Source organism: Poeciliopsis prolifica, unplaced genomic scaffold, assembly GCF_027474105.1.
Source record: "Poeciliopsis prolifica strain line A6 unplaced genomic scaffold, Auburn_PproV2 SCAFFOLD065, whole genome shotgun sequence".
Lineage (NCBI taxonomy): Eukaryota > Metazoa > Chordata > Actinopteri > Cyprinodontiformes > Poeciliidae > Poeciliopsis > Poeciliopsis prolifica.
In genome coordinates, this window is record NW_026562440.1 from 207,234 (window position 1) to 222,452 (window position 15,219).

A 15,219-nucleotide genomic window follows, 5' to 3' on the forward strand; every position below is an offset into this window, starting at 1 on the left:
CTTTCATATCTATATCTATCTGTGTGTGTTCAGGAAATAACACACACACACACACACACATATATATATTTATATAATCTGACAAACGTATCGAAAGGCTAGCAAAATATGCAGCAACTTGTTCCCTTCTTCTGAGTTTAAGCTTGTCTCTATGGCAACCAGCAGACAGCTATTTTGTTTCTCCAAAAGCAACGTCGACCGTGTTCGTTACCTACAATTAATACACATAGAAGGAGTCATTCGATGATTTAAGCACAAACGGTTGAATGTGTGACAGTTGATATGGTTAAAAAAAGAAACGGTCTTCTTTGAAAGCACTTTAATGTTTCGGTAGTCTCTCCGTTGGACAAGCTAAAATGGACGCTTTGGTGGACAACCTAATAGAAGATGAAGCTGAGAGAGAGTGTCTTCTTGCTAAACCCACCTGTTTCATTATATTTGGACGACCAGTAAGTTCTATGAGACAGTTGCAGATAACTATCTGCGTGGACCCTTTGGAAATTATGTAGGCTTCTTTCTAATGATAACAGGTCATAAAATATAAAGAATAGATTAAAATCTCCACAAAGTTTCTAGAATTCTGTAACGGCAATTTATATCACTCTTAATAATGTTGATGTTAATGTTAGTTAATTAATGATTCATGGATCAAGTAGTTTTATCTGTACAAACTCATAAAATAAGGAAACTAACGATGAGGAAGAAATAGGCATGGTGTTTTCCTCATGTAAAAAAGTTAAATTGATTACTCCAGATGATTATGGTTAGAATTCACCTCATTTATCATTGTACATAAGGCATCAGTTTGAGCTATTGCAGGAAATCACATTTAAGCTTTTGAAGAAAAACTACTCAAAATTAATACAATTACAAACTCCAAGACATTCTGTATCCTTGATCTCATTTTCAATGTTTTTGATTTTCTTTTCTTGACAGGGTGTTGGGAAATCAACATTGGCCAAAAATATTGCAGACTCTTGGAGGTGTATTCTAATTGATGGTATGTTCTTCTCAGATACTTTGTTTTCATACTTGCCTGCTTGGCACCTAATACATTTCAAAACATTTCAGCTACTGATATAATCAACACATACATTAGAAACAAAACTGAGGAAGGAAAAGAGGTAAGAAAGATGATTTCTATTATTTTTTATTAATGCGGTTATATATATCTTAAAACTAATATAATGTCCATGTTGTAATTTTAAACCATTTCAGCTTCTGAGCATCTTGCACGAAGGGAAAAGTGTCCCAAACGACGTGGTACTGCAGATGATTCTTGACAGAATAAACAAGCCAGACGTTCACCACTATGGTAAACTACTCTAATAGTAAACTAAAACGGTTTAGTACTGTGCTCTTTAAACACCAAACATCGTTTTTGATAATAAGAAGTCCAATAATTATCAACCAGAATGTATGGGATTACCTAAGCAAGCAGAAAAACACTGTTTTCATTAAAACAGCATGGATGTTGTGCCAACTTTTGATCATTTCGTTTCTCTGTACAGGCTATGTGCTGAGCTGCCTCCCATATGTAACAGAAGATCCCCAAGAGATCCAGGATCAGATTGAATTGATCAAAAACCTCAAGCTAACGCCAGATTTTATTATTAACATGAAGGTCAAATTCAGAGTTGAAAGTTGTATTTTGTTCTTTAGTTATTTTATAGTTCTTCATTTGTAGTTTACATAATCAAAGTGTAATAACAGAACATATTTAGAAAATTTAAATAACTTAAAAATGCTCCTCAGAGTTACTAATATAGTCTATAAACAATATGTCCTGTCTTATAACAGTCTTCAGACATTGACCTGGTCAAAAGGTTGTCTGGTCTGAAGCAGCATCCAGAAACTGGGCAGCTACACAACATGAATATTTGGCAAAAGGAAGAGGAGCTTCTCAAGAAGGGCAGGGAACAGGAGTCGGACGAAGATGATGATGATGATGAGGAGGAGGTATTTAGTTTACAAAAACATTTTCTACTTCTGCTGCTGTTTCATAAAATCATACATCACTTAATGTTGTTGTTGGTGGTGGTTTTTATCCTGGATTTGCAACCAGGTTTATCATTTTAGCACAAAATAAATAAAATAAGACAACAACAAGCTTCTGAACAGAATGTGCTCAACTACAATATTCGAATGCACCACTTTCCTTTTTTTTTTCAGGCTGAGGAGGAACCTCTCTCTATGGAAATGTTTGAACAGATGGTGTGGTTACCAGAAAATCTGCCCAAAAACATTTTTGCTAAAATCAACACTTACAAGAACATCGTGCTTAGACAATTGGAGGCAAGTTAGAGTGGCTTTTTTATTTTTTTAAATACTCAGTACCGACATAAAGTCTTGTACTTCCTTTCATTTCAGACAGAAGTGTGTTTTGAACTGCAGATATTTTCTGTTCCTCTTATGTTCCTGAACGATCACCACAATAATATTGATTTGATTATATATATATATAATTATATATAATTAATGAAAAATAATAAAATCATATATCAGAATTCAGCACAACATATGTACACTCTGGACAAAACTTGTGATTTGCATCAACATAGCCAAAGTTTTGCAAAACTTAAGTAAAAAATAAAGTAATGCAACCAACATGAGTGATAAAAACGTCTTTGAACACATACCATGTTTGGTGTTACTTAATATTTTTCCAGGACTTTATTGCAGACCACAACCCCATCTACCTTTTGGAACTAGATGGAAACGATTCACCTGAAGAACTGTACTTGGTAAAGTTAAAAATGTACATTTAGAAAAGTTTGGCACCTGATTTCTTTGGTGGGCTGATTTTAGTTTATTTCTGTTTTTACCGTACAGTCTGTGATGGCTCGTCTTGAAACTATGGCTATAAAGCCTGTCGCTGTTCCAGTCCTGCTCAGTCAACATGTTGAGGAAGAACTACCAGACAACATTGCCACAGCAAGGCCATCCTCATAGTTTTATCTTAATTTTTATTAATGAATAAAACCTCCTACTAATTTGTTGGTGGAGTCTTTAAACACTCCTTCTCTGACTGAACTTCTGCAAATTTAACTTGAATCATTGTTAGCAGGCATTTCTCTCTTTCATAGGACAATCTTCTAAGATTCATGAACTCCATCAGAATCGTGGCTCCGGGCTTTCGGTGGAGAAGAAGCCGCTGGGGAAGAATTTGTCCAGTTGCTCTGAAGGAGGGCAACATTATTGAAGGAGTGACAGATTTGTGTGTGGGGTGAGTGTTCTTTAATGAACTATTCTCCTTAAATTGACTGGCCTACCACTAACAAATATGACTGGATATTTGCTCAACTACTGTACAGCTTTCAGGACAAGTTGTACATACTTTCATCTCAGAATGCCTACCAGAAGTTTATCACAAATCCACGCCAGTACCTACTGCCTCCAATGCCCAGACCCCCTTGCAGGGTTTGCATCATTGGCTCTTCTCAGGCTGGAAAGAGCACCATGTGTAATCTTCTAGCTCAGCACTACGGTGCTTTGATGCTCGATTTAGAAGACCTGATAAAGCCATTTTTAGCCCAGGCTGACCAGGAGAGGTTTGAAAAAATTAGAGACCTCACAACACCTACTGCAAAGAGTTCCAAGAAGAAGAAAGCGCATGGTGAAAACACTTCAGGCAAGTTGGGCCTTATCTAAGATGTCAGATTTTCACATAAAATATCCATGATGTGTTATGTAGATATTTATGCAAGCTATCACTGATCATATGTTAAACCCTTATATTTTTATGTGAACAAATGGAGCTTTCATCTTCTTAATAAAAAATAACTAGACTTTACACATTTATAACTCATTAACTTTTTGTCAATTTATCATATTACAGCCACTGCATTTTTGCTTTCTGTAAGAGACTTAACCAAAATCAAAATCATTAAGTAAAGAATGATGCTTGGTTTTATGATTGTTTTAAAATAAATATCTCAAAAATGTATTTGCAAAATAAAGTTATATGTCATTTTCTACAGCCAAAATATATTTTATGTATGTATATGTATGTTCACACACATACATTGTATGTGTGTATGTTTAATTTTATGTTGTATGCTGCTTTCAGTGACAATGGATAATCCACAAGTAATTGCTCTGGTGCAACAAGCCATTGAGAACGCCAAAGAAATGGTCATACCGCCCTTTGAAATGTATGTTAATGCACTGAAAAGTCGAATGGAAGAGGTAAGTTTCAAGTTCAATGTTAGCAGTGAGCTTGTTTTCCTGTTTTATTCATTTATCATTCTTATTCTTATCTATTATTTTTGCTTCATGTATGCAATATTAAGATAATATAAGGGTAATGGTGTTACATTTTAAAATCCTGAACATGTAGAAGTGGAAAATAGAAAATCTACGATGCACACAGGAAAAGCCTGTATATATTATTCCTGTATTACTGATTAAACTTTAAAAATTATGTAGCTTTATGTTATTAAAGCTGAAGTTTCATCAGCAATACTTTTATAACAAATTTATGTCAGATCATAATTTCTTGGCTAATGTCAACAAAGACATTTTAAATAATGTCAACTTTATATTAAAAGTGTCGTCATTTACCGAATGACACTTTATGACAACAGTCATAAATATTCATGAAGACTTACTCATGTTCATGACAGGTGTTATGTCATGTTTATGACAGTGTCATGACAGTATCATTCACAACCCATCAAATAAAGTGTTACCCAGTTTTGTTTTTTTTTAATTCACAAAATACATACACATCTTCAATTTTTTAATTAACCCACTCATGCATCACTTTTTTTTGTAAATCTGAGTATTCTTTTCTTAATTGCTGTGTGCTATTTTCATTATGTTGTCAGTTTCGCCGCTTAGTATGTTAGCATTAAAGTGTTTATGTTACAGATAGAGGAAATGAACTCCATGTCTGAGTTCAAAACAGGATGGGTGCTTGACAACTTTCCTAAGAATCTTTCTGAAATGGAAGTCCTTCAGCAAGTCGGAACCCTGCCAGACACAATCATCTGTCTCAGAGATACTGAAAGGAATTACCGTGGGAGCATTACTCATACCTTTGTTTTTTCCAAGTTTCCCCTTAGATTGTGTCTTTAATGTGTACACTTTATTGTATATGTGTGCAAAACAGTCCTGCAGAGAGTTTATGAGCAGAATAAAGAAAGCGTGGACAAAGCCATCGAGAAAAGATTACAGAACCAACCGTTTCTGCGAAATGAGACAGTTTTGTAAGTTCAGAGTCAGTAGCCTTCTTCAGTTTAGAGTAAGTGTTTTTGCACATTTCTGATACAATGTTAAATTTCTTCCCACTTCAGCAAAGAAAAGGAGCAAGAGTCAGAGACACAGTCAGACCAACTGACGGTTATCGAAGAGGAAGAGGGTATTATGTCTCCATAATAGAACCTGTAGCATCACCTTTTCTAAGATAATTTTTATAAACAGAAGAACCTAAATATACTGATTTTGCCTGTCCAGTAGTCACAGACAAAATAGACCAAGCAGTCGATTGTTATAATTTGGATTAATTGGGACAGTTTGAACAAAAATTAACAGAAGCGCCAACGATAAAGATTTAAATTTGAATCCTTTTCTCCTTTTACTCTGTGCTGTATTTGTAGAATTACCAGAAGGCATAGACATGGACTATGCCGGCCTTCCAGAGATGAAAGAGTATAGAGAGCAAATTGAAATGTTTGAGTCGGAATGGGATCAAATGCAATCAAGTATAACAGTAAGCCACTTCGATGTTGAGATTGGGAGCAAAAACCCTAACGAATTGCTTCAAGAAATTGTCCAAAAAATGGAAAGTGAGTGTACAAACCTGTTTCAAGTCATCACAATGAACTTTTAAGGTTTTGCAGTTTTAATTCTAGTGCCTTTTAGGCTTTTTTGTACTAAAATATTTCAAATTGCCAAAAATGCTATATTCAAAGACTAACTTATGTATGTGCAAAAAGTGTTTGTTTTTTATGATGATTTTCTTTATTAAGGGGGAAAAAAAACAATCCAAAACAACCTAAACATGTGTGAAAAAATAAACCCTTCTTGGCAACGATCATAATTGATAGCAACTACCACCATTTATAAGAAAAAACTGTCAAGGAATCCTTTTTAAATGTCTTTTTGGATTCTGCAAAAGTTTTTGATCATGAACAACCTGTTCACTTCATGCTGTTAGACAGGTGCAAGTTATACATAACCTTTTCGCTCTTGAGACTCGTCTTATTTAGAAGAAAGACATGTTACATACGTCACAAAAAAACATAAAAACAATAATACAACCGACTAAAAGTGATTTATTCAGTGAACAGATCTGGCATTAATAAACTATAGTTTGAATAAGTTTGGACGAAGCTATAAAGAAAATGTGGATAATCTAAATTTAGTCTGGATTAAACATGGCAGATAATCACTATTTCACACAGAGCCAGGTTGGATTAGAAAGCCTTTTGCCCTAATAAACAAAACAGTTGAAAATTGCATTTTGTATTTACTCAAAGTTTATCTTTGCCTGATATTGATATTTATTATACTCTCAAATATAGAAGTGTGACAAAGCACAAAAATAGAGAAAATTTGTGAGATATTAAGGTCTTTTCATTTTTATTTCCATCACCTCTAGAACCATTTCAGTATATGGCTTGGGAGTTTTCTTCACTTGACCTGAATGAGGAGGAAGAAGATCATGAGGCCTTAGTAGCACTTGAAAATGAAGAGGAAGAAAGTGACGAAACAGAAGAGGAAGAGGACGAGGAAGAGGATGTACTGACAAATATTTTTGATTTAAAATTGATATTACAAATCTCTTGAAACCTTAAAAGTTTAAGATGTAGATTTTTTTTATTTTGTAGATAGATATAGTTTTCATTCAGCTGTAAGATCATCTTTGTTCAACCAATGTTACAGTTTGAACCAACAAGCAAGAGGCTGTTAGGCGACACCAAGCATTTCTGCCCTATTACCTTCAAAAACAACAACGTCCTGTGGCCAATGACTGACAGAATCTCAGCCAAGTACCGTGAGCGGACTTATTACTTCTCCACCACTGAGGCCAGAGAGTCATTCATTGAAGAGCCTGACCAATTTGTTACACAAGGAGAGCTCCTTAAGGTGAAGCAGTAAGAATAAGAATAAAGAAGTATTTTTTTCAGAATAAGATAGAATCACTTACGTGTTTCTGCTTTCCTCCTATGCAAGCCTCCTGCCTTGCGAATCTTTATGCTTGGTGCTAGAGGGTCAGGCAAAACAACTAATGGTGAGTGGCTTGCAAAGAAACTCAGGCTTTTCCATATTCAGTTCAGAGAGGAACTGCAAATGAAAATTATGGCCAAGACAAATCAGCCAGTTCCCTCTTCTGATGAGGCCGTGTACCTAAAGAGTGATACTGAGTATGTGGAGAACCAAATAAAAGCAGAAAAGGGAGACGAAGAGGAAACAGAAGAAGAAAATACATCTGGCAAAATGAACATTGAGGAGGTTTGGTTCATTTATTTGTTTTTTTGATATTGACTTTTACGTATTTTTTCTCCAAGTTTTAAAAGCAGAAATTTTGTTGTCAGGTTAAAATATTTGAACAGAACCTCTGTGTTTTTGTAATCACAACAGGAGGTGTTTTTGACTGAAGATGAATTAGTCATCAAAGCCTACCTAACCGATGGAGAGCCAATGACTCCTCAAGTTTTGGATATGATCCTTTTACCTTACTTTCAAGACGAACCATTCAAGTAATTATTACCAGACATTCTTCATTTTAGGATGTACTTGACGGGAGTACTTTTTTACTACACGAAAGCTGTTTGTTTGTCCACCCATCTACAAATCCATATATACATTTTATTAACCCCATGTGGCAATAACAATTTATTTTGGATTATTCTGGGAGAGCTTGCTTTATACCATTGTCGAGATTGGCTGGAAACAGCCTGAAGACATATATGGAAGCCTCCTTGACCTCTTGCACTCTGGGACATCAGGGCTGAGTGTCATGCAAGTCAGGTGACAGGCAAGCGTGTGGATCTGGATTTTCAGCTGCCCTATATGTCTTCGGGGAATTATGTTAGGCACTGTCTGAGTTATCGAACACTATGCTCTGAATCTTATTTTGAATTCGAATGTAGTTAATGTACATAACACCGTGCACCTTTTTCTTTTACAGCTTTAGTAGTTTTGGTTAGAGTAAACACTTTTTCTTGATTTTTTTTTCATATACCACTATGTACTTTCTAGGTCTACAGGCTTCATCTTAGAGGGTTTCCCCCATGATCCTGAGCAGGTGGAGTACATGTTGGAACGACAGCTATTTCCTGATGTTGTTGTTGTCATGGAAGTTGAAGCAACAGATGTCCAAAGACGCCTGTTGCCAGCCTACCTTGAGAAGTGGCGCATGCTCTACAACAAGCATGAAGAACAGATAAAGCTTCTGAAACATCTGCGGCAAAAGAATCGAGTATGCATGTGATTTCTTTTGTGTGTGTGTGTGTGATGACAGATTAAGTTTTTAATAATTTATGTTAATAATTATTTCTGTTATTTCCTTTACCAGTATCTAAATCATTTGTTTTTACTGCTTTGATTTAGGAAGAAATGATCACCAAGAGAAGGGCTGAACTCATAGAACTGCAAGAGGCTGATGAATCCAGATTTACCGTAAGCAAACTCATCCATACCTTGTTATCTCACTTTGGATTTTAAATGTTCTTTAATTTTTTTATATTTAAACAAATAGTTTAAGCACCAGGCAAAAGAAAACGAGGAAGAAGTAGATGATTCCGTCAACATGGACGAGATAGATGCTATATTGGAGGTGGAATTTCCTGAAACAGGCTTCACTGATGACATAGAGGACCAGGAGACTGAAGAGGCAGCGACTGAATGGATTGAGGAGGAAATAGAAGACCGCTTTGAAAAAGATTCTGCAAACCTTATGACTGTGATGGTATGAATACTGAAAACTTTTAAAAGCTAATAAGTGGAAGTCTAATAAGCACTCTGGAGACTGTATGACTTCTGAGCATGTCTTCTCCACCTCTCTTTTCATGTTAATGTGAAGATCCTAACATCCTTGCATTTGTTAACGGTCTTCTGAGTTTACATGTGTTGTTGTAATCTCAGGAACTCCTCAGTGAAAATGGCATACCCAAGCTGGAATTCAATTCATCTCAAAAGTTAAAAAAACTCCAGGATCGCCTGTTCTACAAAATCAAGCCCATGATAATAAACAGGGAGTCACTTTTCCTATCATGCCAGCATATCGCATACAGACTTGCACACAGTCTGCTGCTCCACTCCTATAAGAGTAATAGTGCCTTCGGCTGTGCAGACCCTGTCCAGGTTAGTATAATTAAGGAAATTGAGAAGTAAACGCTGTGTTTCTAGAGATTTTAAAAATGATTTGATGTTCATTTATATTTATTTCTATTTTGAGTTTGGAAACTGACTGATTGCCTGTGTTGATTTTTTTTTTCATGTACAACCCAGCAATATGAAGAGGACATAGTTCATCCAATCCACTGGCCTCTAAATTCTGCATTTTCCCTCATCCTCGGTCCGTATATTTACTTTTTTCGAACCAAGGAAAACCGCAGCAAGTTCACACTGAACCCCTTAAAATACCTTCGACAGCCAAAGCCCACCACTTCCCTCCCTATTAAAATAGCAGTAACTGGACCTCCTAAATCTGGAAAAACCACTGGTAAGTCTCAAGGCAGCTGCAGATGATTCTCATATGTCAAGAAAGCGTCAAATGACTTTTTAATTTTGTTAACCATTATGTCTGTAGTGGCAAAAATGTTTGCCGAGAAGTATGGTTTAGCTCGGCTTTCCATTGGGACAGCAATGCGCCTGGTGTTGAACTACAAGGCGCACACCAACCTGGCTGCGGAGATGAAAACGTATCTCACACAGGGCCTTGTTGTGCCTGATGAACTGGCTATTCAGTGTCTGGAAGTGGCACTACTTAGCTCTGTATGTAGCATTCGAGGGTAAGACATTTTTTTTATTTATTTATGTTCATACAATATTTTTTGAAATGACAGTACCTTGGTATCTATACCATTTACAGTTTGTTGAAATTTGTTGCATTTCAGCTACAGATATCTGCATATTTTATTAGAATTTTATGTGAAAGACCAAGACAGAAGCACAGAAACAAATTGTTATAAATTATGAATTGAGAGAAAAAGAATGCACCTATCTTCTCGTCCTCAAAAAGAGGCGCATCTGATTTTATTCCACTTTAATTGACACTTTGTAGAGCCACCTTTTACTGCAGTTTGCATGTACAATTCTTTTGCTGTATACCTCTACCAGCTTTTTGCATTTAGGTGCTGAATTTCAGCTCGCTCTTGCTTGCAACATTGCTTAAACTCACCCAGATGGGATCTAAATTTCAGTGAAAATTTTTAAGTCCTGTCACAGATTATCTGTTTATTTTAAATCTAAACTTTAACTAGGACATTTTAACACATGCATATGTTTTTATCTACATCATTCTATTTAGATCGAGCATTATGTTCAGTCTCACCACTACAGGAATGTGAACCTTTACTCTGCTCTTAAGACTTTGCAAACGCCATGGGATTTTCATCCAATACTACACTTTCTCTGCTCCTTATATCTTCCCATTAGTGCTAATTATTTTGTGTAATCTTTATATTGTGTAATAACACAACTGCTTTTGGATTTCTTTTTACAATGGCTTTCTCCCACCTATTGCTCAATGACAGACAAATTATGGATATGGAGTGAAAAACCAGTCTGACAGCTGGTTTTTCTCTCCACAAATAACAGATATCTGTTGCTCTCCATGTTGTAAGTTATTTTTGCTGCTTCTCTGATGAATGCTCTTCTTACCTGGCCAATTGTTGTAGGTAGATGGCTGAATGGACCTTTGCTTCTGTGAGATGTACAAAAGCATGCAATTTATTTAATGATTTGATCCTACTTTAAACTTCCACACAACTTTGTCTCTGACTTGTTTGCTGTATTCCCTGTTCTCCATGATGCTGTTTGCTCTCTAATGTTGTCAACAAACCTCTGAATCCTTCACAGAACATGTATCTTTATCCTGGCTTTAAACTGATAGCAGAAATATTCACTAATTAGGTGACTTCTATCGGTAACGGGTTACATGTCATTTTTATGCGATTCCAGAGCAAAGGGAACTGAATACAAAATAATGTCACAGTTTTCCCAGTTTTATGTGAAGAAAAGTGTAAAAAAAAATAAGGAAAAAAAGAACATGTATCATTTTTCTTTTACTTCACAATTATTTGCTGATCTTACAAACAAAATCCCACATTTGTGGTAGTAACATGAATTTTGAAACACATCAAGTGTTATTGATAGTTTTAGAAGGCACTGTAAGTCTTAAGAGTTTTTTCTCTTTTTTTAATTCCGTCATCTAAAGTTTGAACAAGAGAATTTGTTTTTGTTATGCAAGAAAAAAACTGTGCAATTTCTAGTTATGTAAGTGTAAAAACAAGTGTCTGGTGTAATTTATGTTTCAGGTATGTACTGGATGGCTTTCCAATGACCCTTAAGCAGGCAGAACTCATGGAGTCTCAGAACATCGTCCCCATGCTAGTATTTGAGCTCCAAATCAGTACCTTAGAGGTCCTTCTGAGAGGCCTTTTTGACAAGCTGAACCCCAACAAGTAAAACAGCCTTTATTAAAAACAGTAGTTTCCTTAAATTCTGGAAGTCTGACAGCTGGTTGAAGCAAGAAAATGAAAACCAATACAAACTCTTCTCATGCTTTATTTTTCGTCATTTTAGACCTTACCTGTTACATGACAGCTCTGAGATCCTGCACAGTTGGGATTCTTCTTACAAGAAAGAGGTTGAACATGTTAGGCCACACTTCCAAGAACAGTATCAGAACTGGGTCATACTCGATGGCTCTAAAAACAAATGGTGGGTATGGAAAAATGTTTTACAACAAGTCAACATCAGTATGAAATGTCTGCATACCTACCTGAAGAGGAGACAAAGTGGTAAGTTTTTGGAAGAACTGTAAAATAAAAAAAAAAACATGCTAAAACTTTTTATATGCAACCCTTCAATTCCAAGCATTATTTCTTAACAGGGAAAGCTGCTTGCATAAACAAGCTGTGCATCACACCCAAAGAGCTTAAAAGTCGCCTTGGAGAGTTTGGCCATTACTGTCCTGTCTGTCTTGCTCTGTACTATCACCTGGTGGATTCCTCAGAAACTGCAGACTTGACTCATGCTGTTGAGTACAAGAAGTTGTATTATCGTCTATGTGGCGGAAACCATCAGGAGGTCAGTGTACGACATTTACACGACATGATTACATTGTCTTTTACACGCGTTTCCTGTATTGAATTGAAATTACGATCAAATATATGGCTAAAATTGTGCTTAAGAAAGATAATAATTGCATTATATTTTTTTCACAATAGATATTCCTGTTGAATCCTGATGAGTTTTTGGCGCCTTATTGTCCATACAACCTCCCTGAGGCCCACCTACTGCCAAGAAAGTTGACAGAGCTGCAGGTGAAGAACAAATTCCCACAGCAGCTTGAATTGAAGGGATTCTGTCCTATCACTTACAAGGATGGAAACCAAAGGTATGCATTCCTGGCAAACATTATAATTCATCATACATAAAAAAGTAGCTGCTTTGTCATATCTTGTGAATATGTCTGAACATTTTTTTTTTCTTTTTGTAGGTATGATGCACTGGTTCGAGGAATGATGGAATATGCAGTGGAATACAAGGAAAAACTTTACATTTTTGAGACCCAAGAGAAGCAGGAGAAGTTCATGAGGTAGACGATGCAAAACAACTTTTTGCTATATCATACTCTCATTGCTCTTTCATTTTTATATGTACTCCCTCTTAATTATTTCTGATAATCAAACAATTTAATATCAGGCAAATGTAAGTTCAGTAAATATGAAAAGAAGTCTTTAATTGTGATTTAGTTCATCGAGGAAAATAACTACCCAAACTAAACTGGCCCATTGTGAAAAAACAAGTCCCTTCCTCCCACCCCCTCTTTAGTCATGAATGATTTTGAAATCTAAATTGAATTTTGGTATCCATATTCATCCTTAATTGGTGGCGGAACAGTTTTTCAGGTCCAATTCAAAAATATTTTATTGATCCAAAAGGGAAATTAAATGTTCTTATAAGAGTTGCAGATGACACTATCAACATCCTTTTAGAAAATATGCAACATCTTGCTGCAAATGTTGAAGGATCACTAAAATTAAACCTATCTGGCAAGCTGTGGCCTAGAAGAGCTCACAAAGCAACATTTCATGCACTGATTTAAAGAAATTAAAGAACAAATGAGAAACAAAGTCTTTGACAGCAGCAAGTCTGAAAGAGCTAACAAACCATTTCTTATATTTGGGAGTATTTAATTTATTATAAGACCAATGATAGACATCCACAAAAGCAGAAAACATAAAAATGTCCATGCTTGAGAACCCGCCAGATTGGCAGAATTAAAATAAATCAGAGTGGCACAAATAGTTAAGTTTTGGCAGTAGTTATTTTTACTTTTGAAAACTGCTCGTTGTATTTACTCAGGTTATCTTTGTTTGATCTGAAATTTTATTTGATGATCCAAAATATCCAAGTGTGTCAAGAGGGCAAAAACTGGAGAAAATCTGTAACAGGGTAAACTTGTTTTTATATCACTGTATTTCTGTTCTTGTCTGAAAATAACAGTTACAGGTTTTGTTTTCTTTATACACTGAAAAACAATGGAATTAAACATTTTGTCTTGGTATATGTTACCAAAGGATGCCTGAAATGTACTGTGACCAAAAGCTGCCCTGTAAGATTCCTCCTCTCGATGAGCCTGTTCCCCTCACTTCTCTTCCAACACTGGGCTACCTGGAGCAGGTTAGACACACTGACCCCCTGGTTTATGTCTTTTTAAAGTTAAAATGTTCAGTGCATGCATTTTATGAGTGTTTTTGCTGTTCTGAATCAGGTTCGAGTTTAACTAGTTTGTTTCTTTAGGGAGTGGCCGAAGCAGTGATCAAAGCCATGACAGCTGTTGGGTCTCTCAAACCAAAGTACCCTTTTGTCAGTGTAAAAAGATCAGCTCTTGTGTATGTGGCCTTCTATTTGAAAGGTGAGCAGACTGTCAAAGGTGCTTGAACTAAATCATTAATCAAGTTTTATGATGACAAAGATTGTAAGTGTTTTTGGTTTTTATTGTTGTGTTTTACAAGCTTTCAATCAGCAATCCACTGGCTGTCTTCGTCAGAAGTACAAGAAAAAACTTGCATCGTTTCAGGACAACTGTGAGCTCATAACTTACCTCAGTTCAGCAATGTCAGGAGACTATAAACCTCCCGGCGAACGTCCCATAGATTTTGACTTCAAGCTCAACAGGTTTCTGGCACTGGGGTCTCCAGGAGCCACTGATACTCTGTAGCTACATGTTTTCTGGGTGTTTTTTCAGCATTGCCAGTTAGTAGTAGTGCAGTTCAGTGTATCTGTATGTGCATCAATAAAATTTTTAATTCATGACTTTTAGAAATGTGCGATCTGTAATGAAGCATATTTCTCTTTAAATAAAAAAACATTGGCTTCAATCATTATTCAATCTTGTTTCTATCCAAAAGCTTTAAAAGAGTCTGAAAGAAATACAGCTATTGAAACACTTTTTAGCTTTGGTTTTTATGGTGGCAATTTGAACTGAGTCTAGGTTGCTATAAAACATGACAGAATAAATGCAATTAAATGAAGAGCTGAATCCTTTTTCTCACTTATATGGCTCCCTCCAAGGAAATAGCTGCCAAAAAGGTTTACGGTCCAGGGTGTTGCTGTTCATAAGATTGCATCTCACTAAACAACTCATTGATTTGTGCAGAAATTCAGGAGAGAGGTTTAATTGCTGTGAAAAAAGAAAGCATGAAGAAAGAAGTTGTTTCGTACATCTGTGAAGATGCGTGCAAAAGTAGCCTCTTGGAAAAACATTTATAAAGTTATTCTCTCTGACGAAGACTCCTTGATATCATCTACAATGTTTTGAAAAAAGACTGTACAAAGAAAAAAGGTGAACACAACTCATGTTGACAGAAATGTTGACAGAAATTAGCCTGAATTGGATAATCAAGGCTAATTGCCTGAGCCTCAATCCAAGGGAGTGGGATTGCTTACAATTTTGCCTATAAAAGCACTACCTTCAGTAAAAGAATTGGACCGATGATTCAGGTGGAATTTGATAATGCACAATGATTTTTCCTA

At 35.9% G+C, this 15,219-nt stretch overlaps 1 protein-coding gene across 1 annotated transcript; it reads left to right on the forward strand.

Annotated features, from left to right (window-relative positions):
- The first annotated feature begins 135 nt into the window (after nucleotides 1-135).
- On the forward strand, nucleotides 136-14,570 carry ak9 (adenylate kinase 9). Its single transcript, XM_055020033.1, has 34 exons — nucleotides 136-449; nucleotides 937-1,000; nucleotides 1,072-1,124; nucleotides 1,219-1,315; nucleotides 1,512-1,624; nucleotides 1,801-1,959; nucleotides 2,173-2,295; nucleotides 2,670-2,744; nucleotides 2,833-2,934; nucleotides 3,087-3,226; nucleotides 3,315-3,631; nucleotides 4,070-4,188; nucleotides 4,873-5,020; nucleotides 5,114-5,210; nucleotides 5,298-5,362; nucleotides 5,601-5,789; nucleotides 6,605-6,744; nucleotides 6,889-7,092; nucleotides 7,180-7,458; nucleotides 7,588-7,706; nucleotides 8,209-8,428; nucleotides 8,560-8,628; nucleotides 8,708-8,917; nucleotides 9,094-9,312; nucleotides 9,460-9,673; nucleotides 9,761-9,962; nucleotides 11,490-11,636; nucleotides 11,758-11,975; nucleotides 12,068-12,264; nucleotides 12,405-12,574; nucleotides 12,677-12,775; nucleotides 13,761-13,863; nucleotides 13,984-14,098; nucleotides 14,199-14,570. The coding sequence occupies exons 1-34, from the start codon at nucleotides 357-359 to the stop codon at nucleotides 14,402-14,404; spliced, it is 5,085 nt and encodes a 1,694-aa protein (XP_054876008.1). The 5' UTR covers nucleotides 136-356; the 3' UTR covers nucleotides 14,405-14,570.
- Nucleotides 14,571-15,219: the final 649 nt, after the last annotated feature.